At 55.0% G+C, this 13,118-nt stretch overlaps 1 protein-coding gene across 5 annotated transcripts; it reads left to right on the top strand.

The window, feature by feature from the left end:
- Positions 1-91: 91 nt before the first annotated feature.
- Positions 92-9,118, top strand: CTDSP1 (CTD small phosphatase 1). Of its 5 annotated transcripts, none has more exons than XM_086340361.1 (7): positions 92-394; positions 1,786-1,934; positions 2,372-2,473; positions 2,663-2,719; positions 3,373-3,465; positions 3,605-3,790; positions 7,622-9,118. In XM_086340361.1, exons 1-7 carry the CDS (start codon positions 328-330, stop codon positions 7,817-7,819), a joined length of 852 nt encoding a protein of 283 aa, XP_086196487.1. In that variant the 5' UTR covers positions 92-327; the 3' UTR covers positions 7,820-9,118. The 5 variants fall into 5 exon arrangements, with proteins under 5 accessions (XP_086196487.1, XP_086196481.1, XP_086196501.1 ...); XM_086340355.1 differs by having other exon boundaries at positions 2,369-2,473; XM_086340375.1 differs by lacking the exon at positions 7,622-9,118 and adding an exon at positions 4,503-6,376.
- The last annotated feature ends 4,000 nt before the right edge of the window (positions 9,119-13,118 follow it).

The following is a 13,118-nucleotide window of genomic DNA, read 5'->3' as shown; positions in this document are numbered from 1 at the left end:
GCGCCGGCCCCTCAAGTGATGAAAGCCCCGGCCGAGTCCAGGTCACGCTGAAGCCGTTGCCCTTTTAAGGGGGAGCCTTGAAACGGCGCCCGGGTTCCATGTTTGCATCCGCCTCGCGGGGAGGAAACTCCATGTTGTAACAAAGTTTCCTCCGCGCCCCCTCCCTCCCCCTCCCCCTTAGAACCTGGCTCCCCTCCCCTCCGAAGCTCGCGGGGATCCCTCCCTCCCACCCCTCCCCTCCCCCCCGCGCCCCGATTCCGGCCCGAGCCGGGGGGGAGGCCGGGCTCCCGGGCCAGAGTCCGGCCGGAGGGGAGCGCGCCCGGCCCCATGGACAGCTCGGCCGTCATTACTCAGATCAGCAAGGAGGAAGCGCGGAGCCCGCTACGGAGCAAAGGTACTGGGGCGCGCGGAGGGGCGCTTAGACCCGGCGCCGCAAATAGGAGGGAGCCGAGACTCTCTCGAGGGCGACAGTTGCCGCCGCCGCCCGGGGCGCCCGCCTTGGCGGGACCCGAAGCTTCCAACTGGAGGGGAAGCTGGGTGAGAGTTTGAACTTGCAGAGACTCGGAGACCCGGGGCGGGGCCTGGCGCGTTTGGGGGCGCTTCGGTCTGCTCGAGGTGGGGAAACTGAGGCAGGGGTGGAGCACTGGGCGCCCTCCAGTTTTCGTAGACTGGGTGTGCGCGAGGCCGAAGAGTCGTCCCCCCCCTACTCCCCCATTGGCGCCAAGGGGGCTGGGAGATGGGGGGGCTGAAGAGGGCGCCTTCAGGCCACCAGCTGAGACTCCGCCCCCTCCGGGCCGCGGTCTGGCTGGGTCGCGGGAGGGGGCGCAGAGGTGACAGCGGGCTGGGGAGGGTTGGAAAGATCTCCCGCTAACACAGGGCCACGTTCCCCACAAACTTCCGCGTCCCGCGTGGAGGCGCGGAGAGAGACAACCACTTCTAAGGATCGCCCGCGCGCCCGCAGAAGACGCGGGATCGGACCGCGCACTTGGCTCCCGGAGCCGGTGGGCGCCGTGTCTGTGCATACACTCAGCGACCCGAGATGCCGCCAGCTTGGGCCGGGCACCCCGGGACTGATGATTCTGGTCTAGGGGGTCTGCTCCTCCCTGTCCTCGTGTGGACTTAAGAGGCTAGGAAGTCCTTCCAGGTCTGTCCACTTCTGGCCGGGACCTAGGTCCTCCCGGGGTCGAGGGTGGGGGGTTGGATAGGGGGTCGGGTGGAGGGTCGGCCAGTCTATCAGCGGGATCTAGGTTGGAGGTCCTGGCGGGGGCGGAGGAGGAGGAGGAGGGGCCAGTAGGTGGCCGCAGGACGCTAGCTTCAAGCCCCCACCCCCTGTGTCTGGGCCCAGCTTCAGGGAGGACTTTGGACCTCTGGAGGTGGAGGATGGAAGGAGGGCGGGAGTGGGCCCCAGGGCCCCAAGCCCCAGCCCTCTTTGGTAGGGGCCCCATGACCAGGGGCTGCTCGGGTCCGGTGGGTGTCAGGAGGTGCCCCTATGCACTGCTCCCCCCGCAGAGATGGAAACTGTTGGGAAGAGAAAACACCTCCTGTCCCAGCCTCCAACCAGCCCACTCCCTAGTGTGGGTGACGTTGTAGCCACATTAGAAGAACTTGTGGGGAGCGGAGGGGTGGCCTGGAGCCAAGACCGTCAGGCTGCCACCTTAGTGTGTCTCCCTCAATGAAGGAACCATGGCCAGATCCTCTCAGCCCAGGGGTTGGCAGCTGGGCATATAGGCACAGCCCTGCAGGCCAGGCAGTGTGCATGCCCCACCTTGGGCCTCCTTGCTTCAGGTGACCAGAAGTCAGCAGCCTCTCAGAAGCCCCGGAGCCGGGGGATCCTCCACTCGCTTTTCTGCTGTGTCTGCCGGGATGACGGGGAGGCCCTGCCCGCCCATAGCGGGGCACCCCTGCTCGTGGAGGAGAATGGTGCCGTCCCCAAGGTGTGTGCTGGCCAAGTGGGGGCTATGGGGGCACCTGGACTCAGCCCTTCGGGGGGTGTAGGGGAAGGGGGCTCTTCATGACGTGCTGCTAGGCCCTGTGGAGGAGGGTGAAGCCCCCCTACCCCCCACCAAGCCCTCCACCCTCCCAGGCCTTCCCAACCCTGACTGCCTCCTAAGGGCCCCCAGCCCCGAGGATTCTGAATTTCCCCTTCAGAAGTGGAGGCTTTCCTCTGCGTTGGTTTCCCAGGTCAGGAAGTGAAGCCCTGAGAGCCAGGCAGCCTACCCCCAGGCTCCAGGGTTGGCAGGGGCAAAGCTGGGAAGGGGCTGGTGTTCCCACTCTGTCCTTGGGGCTCTCCAGGAAGAGGGCTGGGGTAGGAAAAATAACTGGGGCTTGAGAGAGGTGGCAATAACCAGCTCCCCCCTTGTCCCCACAGCAGACCCCAGTCCAGTACCTGCTCCCTGAGGCCAAAGCCCAGGACTCGGACAAGATCTGCGTGGTCATCGACCTGGACGAGACCCTGGTGCACAGTTCCTTCAAGGTGGGCCCCCGCCCAGCAGCCCTCAGGCCCCGGTCTCTGAGCCCTAGATGGGATTTTGATAAATGTGGAATTGTCAGAAGTCCAGAGAGGATGTGAGACTTGGCTGAGGTCACACAGACCCTGACCTGGCCTGGGAGGGTGGTCCTGGCGGGCCTTGCCCCAGCTCCAGCAGCTCTCTTCCCTCTGCAGCCAGTGAACAATGCTGACTTCATCATTCCTGTGGAGATTGATGGGGTGGTCCACCAGGTGAGGGGCTGGGGGTGGGGGGGAGGTGGTAGGGTTGGCATCTGTCTTCCAGACCCCAGGTTCCTCCCACCAGTCCTGAGAGCCCTAGATGGGATTTTGATAAATGTGGAATGTCCGGGGCCCAGAGAGGGTGTGAGACTTCCCTGAGGTCACACAGACCCTCAGGGACTTGGCCCAGCTCCAAGGCCTGCAGGGAGTGGGGTGGGGGGTCTTCCTCGGTGCCCCCTCGCCCCCACCCTGCCCGGGACCCAGTTCAAGTAATTCAGGATAGGTTGTGTGCTGTCCAGCCTGTTCTCCATTACTTGGCTCGGGGGCCGGTGCCCTGCAGCCTTGGGGTGAGGGGGTTGCCCCAGGCCCCCACATCCGGCCGAGGCCCTGGCGGAGGAAGGGGTGGGAATTAGTGATTCCCTCTGAGGTAGGGCCCAAAGACAGGAGTCGGAGGTTATTTGATCCTCTTCGGGGACAGTGGGTGGTTTACCTGGCGGTGGTGGGGGTGGCTGGCCAAGTGGAGCCCACGGGCCCCGGGACCAGCTGCCCTCCTGTGCTCCTCTACCTCCTGCACCTAACTCCTGCACAGCCCCCCGGCTACCCCACCCTGCCCCACCCTGCCCAGGCCCATGGGCCAGCAGTCCCCTCACTGGCCCACCCCCCAGGTCTACGTGCTGAAGCGGCCCCACGTCGATGAGTTCCTGCAGCGGATGGGGGAGCTCTTCGAATGCGTGCTGTTCACCGCCAGCCTGGCCAAGGTGAGCCCTCCACCCTCCGCAGGGCTCCCTGGGCACCTCTGCTTCCTGTCTGCCTCTGACACACAACCACTGGGCAGAGGTCTCTGGGTCCGTCTTGGCGCCCTCCCTGCCCCCGATGACCCACCTCCCACCCCCCCAGTACGCAGACCCGGTAGCTGACCTGTTGGACAAGTGGGGGGCCTTCCGGGCGCGGCTGTTTCGGGAGTCGTGTGTCTTCCACCGGGGGAACTATGTGAAGGACCTGAGCCGACTGGGCCGAGACCTGCGTCGGGTGCTCATCCTGGACAACTCGCCCGCCTCCTACGTCTTCCATCCAGATAACGCCGTGAGTGCCCGGCAGGATGGGGGTTGGGGCCCTTCGGGGGTCTGGTCCCTCCCGTTCTTCCCTCTTTTCTCTCCTCGGTGGCCCCTGGCTGCTGCCTGCTTACCTTGTCTATCCACAGCTGCCCCAGGTCTCTTATCAGTCACTCAGCCCGTTCTGCCTGCATGGACAGGGGGCCTGCCATGGGTTTGGGTCCCTTGCTGGGCACTAGAGCAGTTTCCACTTCATCCTAACAGTTGTGAACTGTTAGTGGATCCCAGAATTAACTTTTTTAAAAAATGAACCGGAAAAAAAAAAAAAAAATGAACCGAAACTGTCCAAGTGCTTAGCACACAATAGGGTAAGGGCTTCCCAGGTGGCGCTAGTGGTAAAGAACCCGCCTGCCAAAGTGGGAGACATAAGAGACGTGGGTTGGATCCTTGGGTCAGGAAGATCCTCTGGGAATGGCAACCCACTCCAGTATTCTTGACTGGAGAATCCCATGGACAGAGGAGCCTGGAGGGCTACAGTCCATGGGCTCCCTAAAAGTTGGACACGACTGAAGAGACTGAACTCAAACATGCAGGGTTGAGTATGGTTCCCTAAAACTTCTGCTCTGACTTGTGTGGTCAGTGCAACTTACTGGGGAACGGTGAGTGAGGGTGCTCGGGGCTGATCTGGACGCTCTGTGCCCAGGGCCCCCTGCCCCCCTCATTGCCCCGCACCCATCTTCCAGGTACCAGTGGCCTCATGGTTCGACAACATGAGTGACACAGAGCTCCACGACCTTCTGCCCTTCTTTGAGCAGCTCAGCCGTGTGGACGACGTGTACTCAGTGCTCAGGCAGCCTCGGCCGGGCAGCTAGTTAGGCGCCATGGGGCTCGGACCTGCCCCTGACCACACCCGCACCCCTCTCACTTGGACTCTGCCTTAAGAAAACTCAGCGCCATGGGGAAGCGGGGTCTCTCCCCACCAGCCCCGCCACCAGCCTGGCCAGGCTCTGGAGGGGGCAGCAGGCTGCACGGAGGGCGATGAGCCCCTGGGTCCCTGAGTCAGTGCCTTAGAACCTCCTCCTTGGGGGACCCGTGGGGCTCTGCGTGCCACTCCCCCTTCTTTCCTCTGTCTCTCTGCACCGCCATGTTTCTCTGCTGCCAAATTGGGCCCCTCAGGCCCTTCCGGTTCTGCTTGGGGGAGGGGCAGGGTTTGAGCTGCCCTCTGCCTTGGACCCCCCTCCCCCCCCCAGCCTGGGAACAGTGGACACCAAGTGCCTTGCATAGAGCCCTCTTCCCAGCCGATTTTCCCAGGGCCACAATCCGGGTCAGCTCTGCCTGGAACAGCCTTCAGGTTGCTGCAATCTAGGCTGGTGGGGCAGGACTCCGTCTCCCCACCTCTTCCCTGGGGACTGCTGCAGGCCCCCCTCACCCCACCTCTGCCTAGGGCGGGGAGGGTTGATCTGTTTTCACTTGTGAAGGGAGCAGGGGTCTGTTGTTCAGGACCCCAGAATCCAGCTGCTCTGGGCTCACCAGCTGCTGAGGGCTACTTCCCACACTGCCCCAAGTTCCAACCTCTCACCTCTGCCTTGGCCGCCCTGGAGGCCCTGGGGCTTGGCGCCCCCAGCTCCGTGTGGGGGCCCAGGCAGTATCCTGCGGTGCCATATAAATATGTATATGTGTATATAGACTTTTAGAGGAGGGGGAGAGGGAAGGGTCCAGGTAGAGACACCCTTCCCTCTCCCTTTCCTGGGCCCATAAACAAGGGGGGGAGGAGGGAAAGGATTTTTACATTTTTTAAACTACTATTTTCTGAATGAAGCAGGCTGGCCCAAGGGGCCCCAGGCCCTGTCCTTTGTCCCTCACACCCTCTCTGCTCCATTCATTCATTCATTCAAGAAACATGTATTGAGCACCTTTTCTGTGCCCAGTGCTGTGCCAGGCCCACCAGCAGAGTTTGTGTGTGGGTCTCTCTAGACCACCTAACTGGTGCCTCCCCACCCCACCCCATATTTCACCGGTGCCTTTAGGGGATCTGTAGGAGGTGGGACCCTTCTTGTGGGGTTTGGGGGTCTCCAGGAAACCTGGCCAAGCTGTCCCCCAGCCCCTGTGCCAACCCCACCCCTGCAGCCCCTCTGCTTTGCCCCCTGCTGGCTGGGGGCAGCTCCCAGGACGTCCTGCCTTCTAGCTCTCAGTCCTTTATCTGGAATCCCTCCCCCAAATGCTGAGTCTGGAGGCCAGAGCCTTGGGCTCTCCCAAAGGCCTAACGGTTAAGGGGACCCACATACCAGTGCCAAGGGGGATGTCAGGTGGACGTGTCATTACCCTCCACCCCAGACAGCTGAGGGTGGGAGGGAGAACAAAGTTGGTCTGACTCAGGTGACCCTCCCATCTAAGTGCCTTCTCTGTAATGGAGAACCCCACAGTTTGATAAGAACTAAAGCTAAAGCCAGACCCCCCCCCCCCCAATCCTGGCTGTGTGGTTATTGATGGGAAGGGGGCTGTTGAAGTTGGGGGAATGTCCAGTGAAGCCACACCTGCTTCAGCAAACCCTGTGGAGGGAAGGGCTGCCCTCACCCTTCCAGGGGCATCAAGCCTGAAAATGCAAACTTTGAATGGGTCCGAGTGCATCTGTGCCGTTTGCTGTTTAGTCACTAACTCGTGTCCAACTCTTCTGAAGCCCTGTGGACTACAGCCCACCAGGCTCCTCTTTCCATGGGGTTTCCCAGGCAAGAATACTGGAGTGGGTTGCCATTTCCTTCTCCAGGGATCTTCCCTCCCACCCGGGGGTCGAACCGGTGTCTCTTGCATCGTGTGCGTTCGCAGGCGGACTCTTGACCGCTGAGGCACCAGGAAAGCCCGAGTTCATCTGACTGTTATTTAATTCTACCCGTTTTGGCCTCAGTTATCTGATCAGCAAAATGGAGCTAGGCCCTCTTTGCAGAAGTGATTAAGTAATGCCTGCATCGGGAGGACTCCATAGAGTATTAGCTCTGAGGCGAACTGAAATGCGTCCGTAGGAGAGGCCCCTGGAAGGTATTTGGAGACTGGAGGGGTGTGGTCTCCGCCCCGGAGTGGAGGGGAGGGACCCGTGAGGCCCCAGAGGGTGGAGGGGAATGGGGCGAGCTAGAGGGAAGCCAAGTTCAGCTCCAAACGGAACTTGGAACGCAGCTGACCCAGGCCGCGCGCGGACGGCCGAGGCGTCGCTGGCAGCGCTGCGCCGCCGGACCCGGCTGCGGGCAGGCGGAGGCGTCTGGGGCCCCGCGGGGGTGGGTGGGGTCGCGGCCTCGGTCTGGTTCACCTCCGTGGCCCTCCCCCGCTCCCGGCCGCGGCCTCTCACTACCCGCCGGCCGCACCCTAGCGCGAGCCTCCGGCCCACTTCCTGCCTCCGCCCCTGCGGCCCTGGCAGAACTTCCTTTGCGAAACTGGGCCGCCCCGGGCCTTGGCAGGAAGTGCCCTCCCGGCTCGCCCTCGCCTCCTGGCCGCTAGAGGCCTCTCTGTCCTCGCGGAAGCCCGGGCTCCCCGGCGCCGGGCCTCTCCCGCCGGCCCCCTGCCTGGGCGCAGACCCTCTCCCCGGGGCTGGAAGGATGAGGGCCGGCCTAGAACGAGGCCCTTTCCCGGGGGTGGGTAGCTTTTCCCCCAACCCCCTATGCACTGGGGAGAAGGAAGATTTGCCCCTCTCAAATCTGATTCCGGGGCCCCGCTCCCCCCATCTCCACCCTCTGCCTCTCCCAGTCCTCATCCCCTCACCTTGTGACTTCAGCCTCCTGGCGCTCCAGACGCTGCCGTGTCCCCCCAGGTCTCTGCAGCGTGTGTGTGATGCTGCCCCCTCCCCCCGCCCTCTCCCCTCTACTTTTCCTGGTAGAAAAGCGTCACGAAGCCATCACCCGGGAGGAGAGCCCGCAGAACCCTGAGCTCCAGTCCCAGTCTGAGCCGAAGCCCGAGAGCCCTTGGCCGGGTCAACACCGAGCCCTCCCTGCCTCCTGCCCGGCCCTCCTCGGGGTCCTGCTCTATTTCCTGCTCTCCATGCAAACACTCGCCCCTCGCCATATTTGCATCCTGAAGGGCCTGTCACTGCAGAGAGTCACCACCGCTCCCAACTTTGAGACCTCAGCCTGCCCCCCCCCCCACACACACAGACTTCATCCACAGAATTCAACGCGACAACGTGGACTGTGGTGCCAGGCACTGGGCCAGGACCCGGGGATATGCCATGACTAGGATGCGCTTCTGCTCTCAAGGAACTCACATCCTAGTGTGGAGAACAGACATCTGAATATGCTGTCCAAACCTGAAATGCTGCAAATGCGGGGGGGGGGGGGGTGCAGGCAAGAGATGACATGGGGGAGGAGCACAGGGGACACCGTAACCTCCCCTGGGGGTACATGGGGAGCCTGGAAATCCTTGCCAAGGATTTGGGAAGGAGGCAAGGTTCAGGGGAAGGTGGTCTGTGCAGGGAGGTCCAACGGGAAAGGAAGCCAAAGCCTCAAGGAACACACTAGGGAGCGTGGGAAGTGACAGTTTCGAAATTGCACACAAGGGGGGAAGGAGGGGAAATGACACTGCAGAAAAGCAGGAGCGAGATAATGCAGATCTGTAGCCAGACCAAGGGGGTGGCCTTTTCCTTGCAGGGAGGGGGCGCCACAGAGGGACGCTGAGCGGGAGAGAGGCACATGCAAGCCTGGCAGCCACCCGTTGGAAGCTGCATTGGGTGTGTGTGTGTGTGTGTGTGTGTGTGTGTGCTGTTCTGTCCAATTCTTTGCGACCCAATGGACTGTGCCAGGCTCCTCTGTCCATGGAATTTTCCAGGCAAGAATACTGGAGCGGGTTGCCATTTCCTGCTCCAGGGGAATCTTCCCAACCCAGGGATCAAACCCGCATCTTTGTCTCCTATGTTGGCAAACAGATTCTTTACCACTGAGCTACCTGGTTAGGGACCTAAGACTCTCCCTAAGGGGAGACCACAGACATGGTTTCAAAGACAGAGGATGAAGACCTGAACTGCAGCCAAGACAGTGAAGAGGGAAGGACGAAGTGATGGATGTGACACAGGAGATGAACTTGGCAGGAAGCTGCGGCTGGTTGGCTCTTGGGACAGCGGTGGAGGGGAAGGAGGAAGGCAACCTGACTTCTGGCTTTGGAGACTGTGAACATGTCTCTACCTGAGGGGCTTAGTTACTTACTGTTTGCTTGTTACTCACAGAATCATGGATACACCACTGCTGACAGGAATATACATTTGCTGCAGCCTCTTTGGAGAATAATTTGACCGTTGAAAATATTTTTAAAATGCAGACACTTTTTCATCTGGCAGTTGGATTTTTAGGAGTTTATGTGGTAGATAAAATGTATATTCATGTAACTGTATGCATATGGGTATTAATTTTGTTGGTAATACCTGATGCGAAGAGCTGACTCATTTGAAAAGACCCTGATGCTAGGAAAGATTGAAGGCAGGAGGAGAAGGGGACGACAGAGGATGAGATGGTTGGATGGCATCACTGACTCAATGGACATGAGTTTCAGTAAACTCTGAGAGTTGGTGACGGACAGGGAGGTCTGGTGTGCTCCATGGGGTCCACGGGGTCGCAAAGAGTCAGACACGACTGAGCGACTGAACTGAACTGAGCAGCAAAGCACTTGAAATAACTTCAGTGTCCAAGAATAAGGAACTAGTTAAATAAATGTTGCTGTATCTATACCAGAGAATACTATATAATGATGAAAAACAATGAGGTGGAACTATCTATCTACAGATAGACATAGACCGTTCCATGTCTGTCTACAGATACAGAATGATCTCCAAGATAAACCAGTCAACAAAGCAAGCTTCCTAACAATGGTGATGGTGGTTCTCCACTAAAGAGAAATATAAAAGTAGGTACAAATACATGTATATAATTTTGTATACTCCTGTAAGGTAGACAAGAAATGGAAATTGTGGCTAACTGTGGGTAGCAGAGATGGCAGACTAGATGGGAGTCATTTAAGATGGGAGCAGTTGTCTCAGCGTGAGTGATGCAAAGTTTGATCCCATATAATATAACACATTATATTATATATCTGTTTATATTGGGAATTATTTTATCAGGTCCACTTATTAATTTTTAAAAATAAAAATTGGCTTAAGTTAAAAACAGCTTTCTAAATATATTATCAAAGATAGAGATCACAAATTTCATTTCTTTTTTCAGTCATTGCATGCCTGCTCCATACCAGGCACCACAGTACAGCAGTGAGCAAAACAGACACTTTGGGGGGGAAAAAAACAGGTATTAACAAGTAATTACATAATAATATTAAAAAAGGAGAAGTGCGTGTGTGCTCAGTCATGCCCAACTCTTTGTGATCCCATGGACCAACTGTAGCCCACCAGGCTCCTCTGTCCTTGGAGGTTTCTAGGCAAGAATACTGGAGTGGGTTGTCATTTCCTTCACAAAAGGAGAAGTAGAGAGTGGTAAATAATTGGAAACTTTTGTGCTGCAAGTGCCCTGAGATGACTTCAAATTGCCCCAAGATTACTCCAGTTCAGTTCAGTCACTCAGTTGTGTCTGACTCTCTGCGACCCCATGGACTGCAGCACGCCAGGCTTCCCTGTCCATTACCGACTCCCGGAGCTTGCTCAAACTCATGTCCATTGAGTCGATGATGTCATCCAACCATCTCATCCTCTGTCGTCCCCTTCTCCTCTGCCTTCAATCTTTCCCATCATCAGATTCTCTTCCAATGAGTCAGTTCTTCGCATCAGGTGGCCAAAGTATTGGCCAAAGATTACTCCAAGATGACTTCTAATTGTAAAGGGGAAGGGTGCCTTTAGGGTGGCAATATCTGGCAATAACCACCATAATCAAGGGATCAAACTTCACATCACTCATGCTGAGATGTCTTGATGCTGGGCAGAATGAAGTGCACAGCAACACCTTTGACCATGTTGCTCACAGTGTGGTCCAAGGACTGGAACATCAGCACCACCTGGGAGCTTGTTAGTAACGCAGTTTCAGACCCCACCCCAGACCTATGGAATCAGAATCTGCACTTCAAATAGATTCCCCATTGACTCTTAAGATATTATAGCTGGAGAAACATGGCTCCTTTTTACATATTCTTGAAAAAAAATTGTTAAACCAGAACCTAACCAAACCTTCAGAGGTGCTTTCAGTTTGTGGGAAATACAGGAGGAAGAGGAACAAATTAAATAGTACACAAAGAAAGACTTAGAGAAATCCCAATGTGAACGTTCTACTACACACTGCCCTCGATGCGGGTAAGTCAGCGTCAGGAAAAAGTCGGGGCTATTCTAGATTTAAAAGATACTGAAGAGACGTAACAGTCAAAGAAAGTGCATGATTTGATCAAGAATCAATGAAACCAGATGTTACAGTCCTCCTGGGAGGAACTGACTGGATTGAGTAGAAGATGATATTAGAAATAATTATTAATGTTCTCAGTTGTGAAAATCTTATTACAGTTATGAAGAAGACTGTCCTCACTCTTAGGAGATGAATGACAAATATTTTGAGCTAAAGTACAATAATATCAGCAGCTTATTTCCAAATATGTATATGTTGCAGATCTTAATTCTTGAGTCCATGGCTGTTTATTATACTATCATACTATTATTTATACTTTTCAATATGTTTGACATTTATCAAAATTAAGAAATTGGGAATAATTTTTAAAAACATACGTTCTCTGGACTTCCCTGGTGATCCAATTGTTAAGACTCTGTGTTTCCACTGCACAGGGCAGAGCTTTGATCCTTCCTTGGAGAACGAAGATATCATACACACACACAAAACCACAAAACACATACGTTTTCACCCAAAATTCTGAGGCTAAATTAAAAGTTTAGCAACTAAATTAGAGAAATGACAGGCGGGTTACAAACCTTAATATATTAAATATATACACAACTCCAACAAATCAATTAAAAATTCACAAAAGACATAGCCTACATATATATATATATATACATACACACACACACATAATATAATATATATATTTATGCCATGCCCTTCCCACCTAACCACTGGACTGCCAGGGAATCCCCCAATAAATATATTTTAATGGTCTATCTCGCTGGTAATCAAAGAAATATAAATTGACACAATGACAATTAACACTGACAGAAATTTTCTTAAAAGCTGGAGTTCAATGCTGCGGAAACCAGGCAGGTGCCACTAATACAGATGTGGCTATAAATTAATGTGACTTTTCTGGGGGACAACTTGACTAGTCATATCTTTGACCCGGCAATGCCACTTTTAGGGAGCTTATGCTAAATAAATGATAATAGATGCAATCTATTGGCAAAAGTTTAGTAATAATACTTACCAAGGCATTCTTAGTAATTTCAAATAATTGGATATAATTTGAGATATTGGTTACATAAACTATGCCATCTATCTAATGGATTACCATGAGACAGTTAAAAGATAGATGACAGATACTATATACATATAGTATACCTATAGTATATACATACAGTACACATATATAAATATGGTATACATATATACATAGAGTATACACCCCCAGCATATGTACTGGGCAGTACCTTGAAAGAAATACTCCAAAATACAAAAATACATTACTCAGATTTATCTCTGTAGTGGAATTAGGAGTTTTTTCTTTCCTTTTTCCTGTCTGTATAATTAAGGACTATAGGCCACCAGTCTCCTCTGTCCGTGGAATTCTCCAGGCAAGAATACTGGGAGTGGGTAGCCATTGCCTTCTCCAGGGCATCTTCCTAAGCCAGGGATCCAACTCATGTCTCCTGTGTTGCAGGCAGATTCTTTATCATCTGAGCCACCAGGGAAGCCCATATAATTAAGCGAATATATATGTTCCCTGGAGGACGAAATGGCAACCCACTTCAGTATTCTTGCCTGGAGAATCCCATGGACAGAGCCTGGTGGGTTACAATCCAGAGGGTCTCAAAGTCAGACGTGACTGAAGCAACTTAGCACGCACACACACATTGGTTGCACTGCTGGGCATGTGGGATCTTAGTTCCCCAGTTCAGTTCAGTTCAGTCGCTCAGTCGTGTCCAACTCTTTGCAACCCCATGGACTGCAGCGTGCCAGGCTTCCCTGTCCATCACCAACTCCTGGAGTCTACTCAAACTCATGTCCATTGTGTCGGTGATGCCATACAACCATCTCATCCTCTGTCATCCCCTTCTCCTCCCACCTTCAATCTTTCCCAGCATCAGGGTCTTTTCAAATGAATTGATTCTTTGCATCAGGTAGTCAAAGTATTGGAATTTCAGCTTTAGTATCAGTCCTTCCAATGAATATTGAGGACTGATTTCCTTTAGCATGAACTGGTTGGATCTCCTTGCTGTCCAAGGGAATCTC

The sequence above is a fragment of the Bos grunniens genome, chromosome 2 (assembly GCF_055505025.1).
Source record: "Bos grunniens cultivar Pamir isolate PY7600 chromosome 2, Bosgru_T2T1.0, whole genome shotgun sequence".
Taxonomy (NCBI): Eukaryota; Metazoa; Chordata; class Mammalia; order Artiodactyla; family Bovidae; genus Bos; species Bos grunniens.
Note: the sequence above shows the minus strand (reverse complement) of the source record. Positions and strands in the feature narration are given on the sequence as shown.

Coding starts and splice junctions, on each gene's coding strand:
- CTDSP1 (XM_086340355.1), top strand. CDS start 328: ATGGACAGCTCGGCCGTCATTACTCAGATCAGCAAGGAGGAAGCGCGG. Junction 2,474..2,662: donor TGGTGCACAGTTCCTTCAAG/GTGGGCCCCCGC, acceptor TTCCCTCTGCAG/CCAGTGAACAATGCTGACTT. Junction 3,466..3,604: donor TCACCGCCAGCCTGGCCAAG/GTGAGCCCTCCA, acceptor CCACCCCCCCAG/TACGCAGACCCGGTAGCTGA.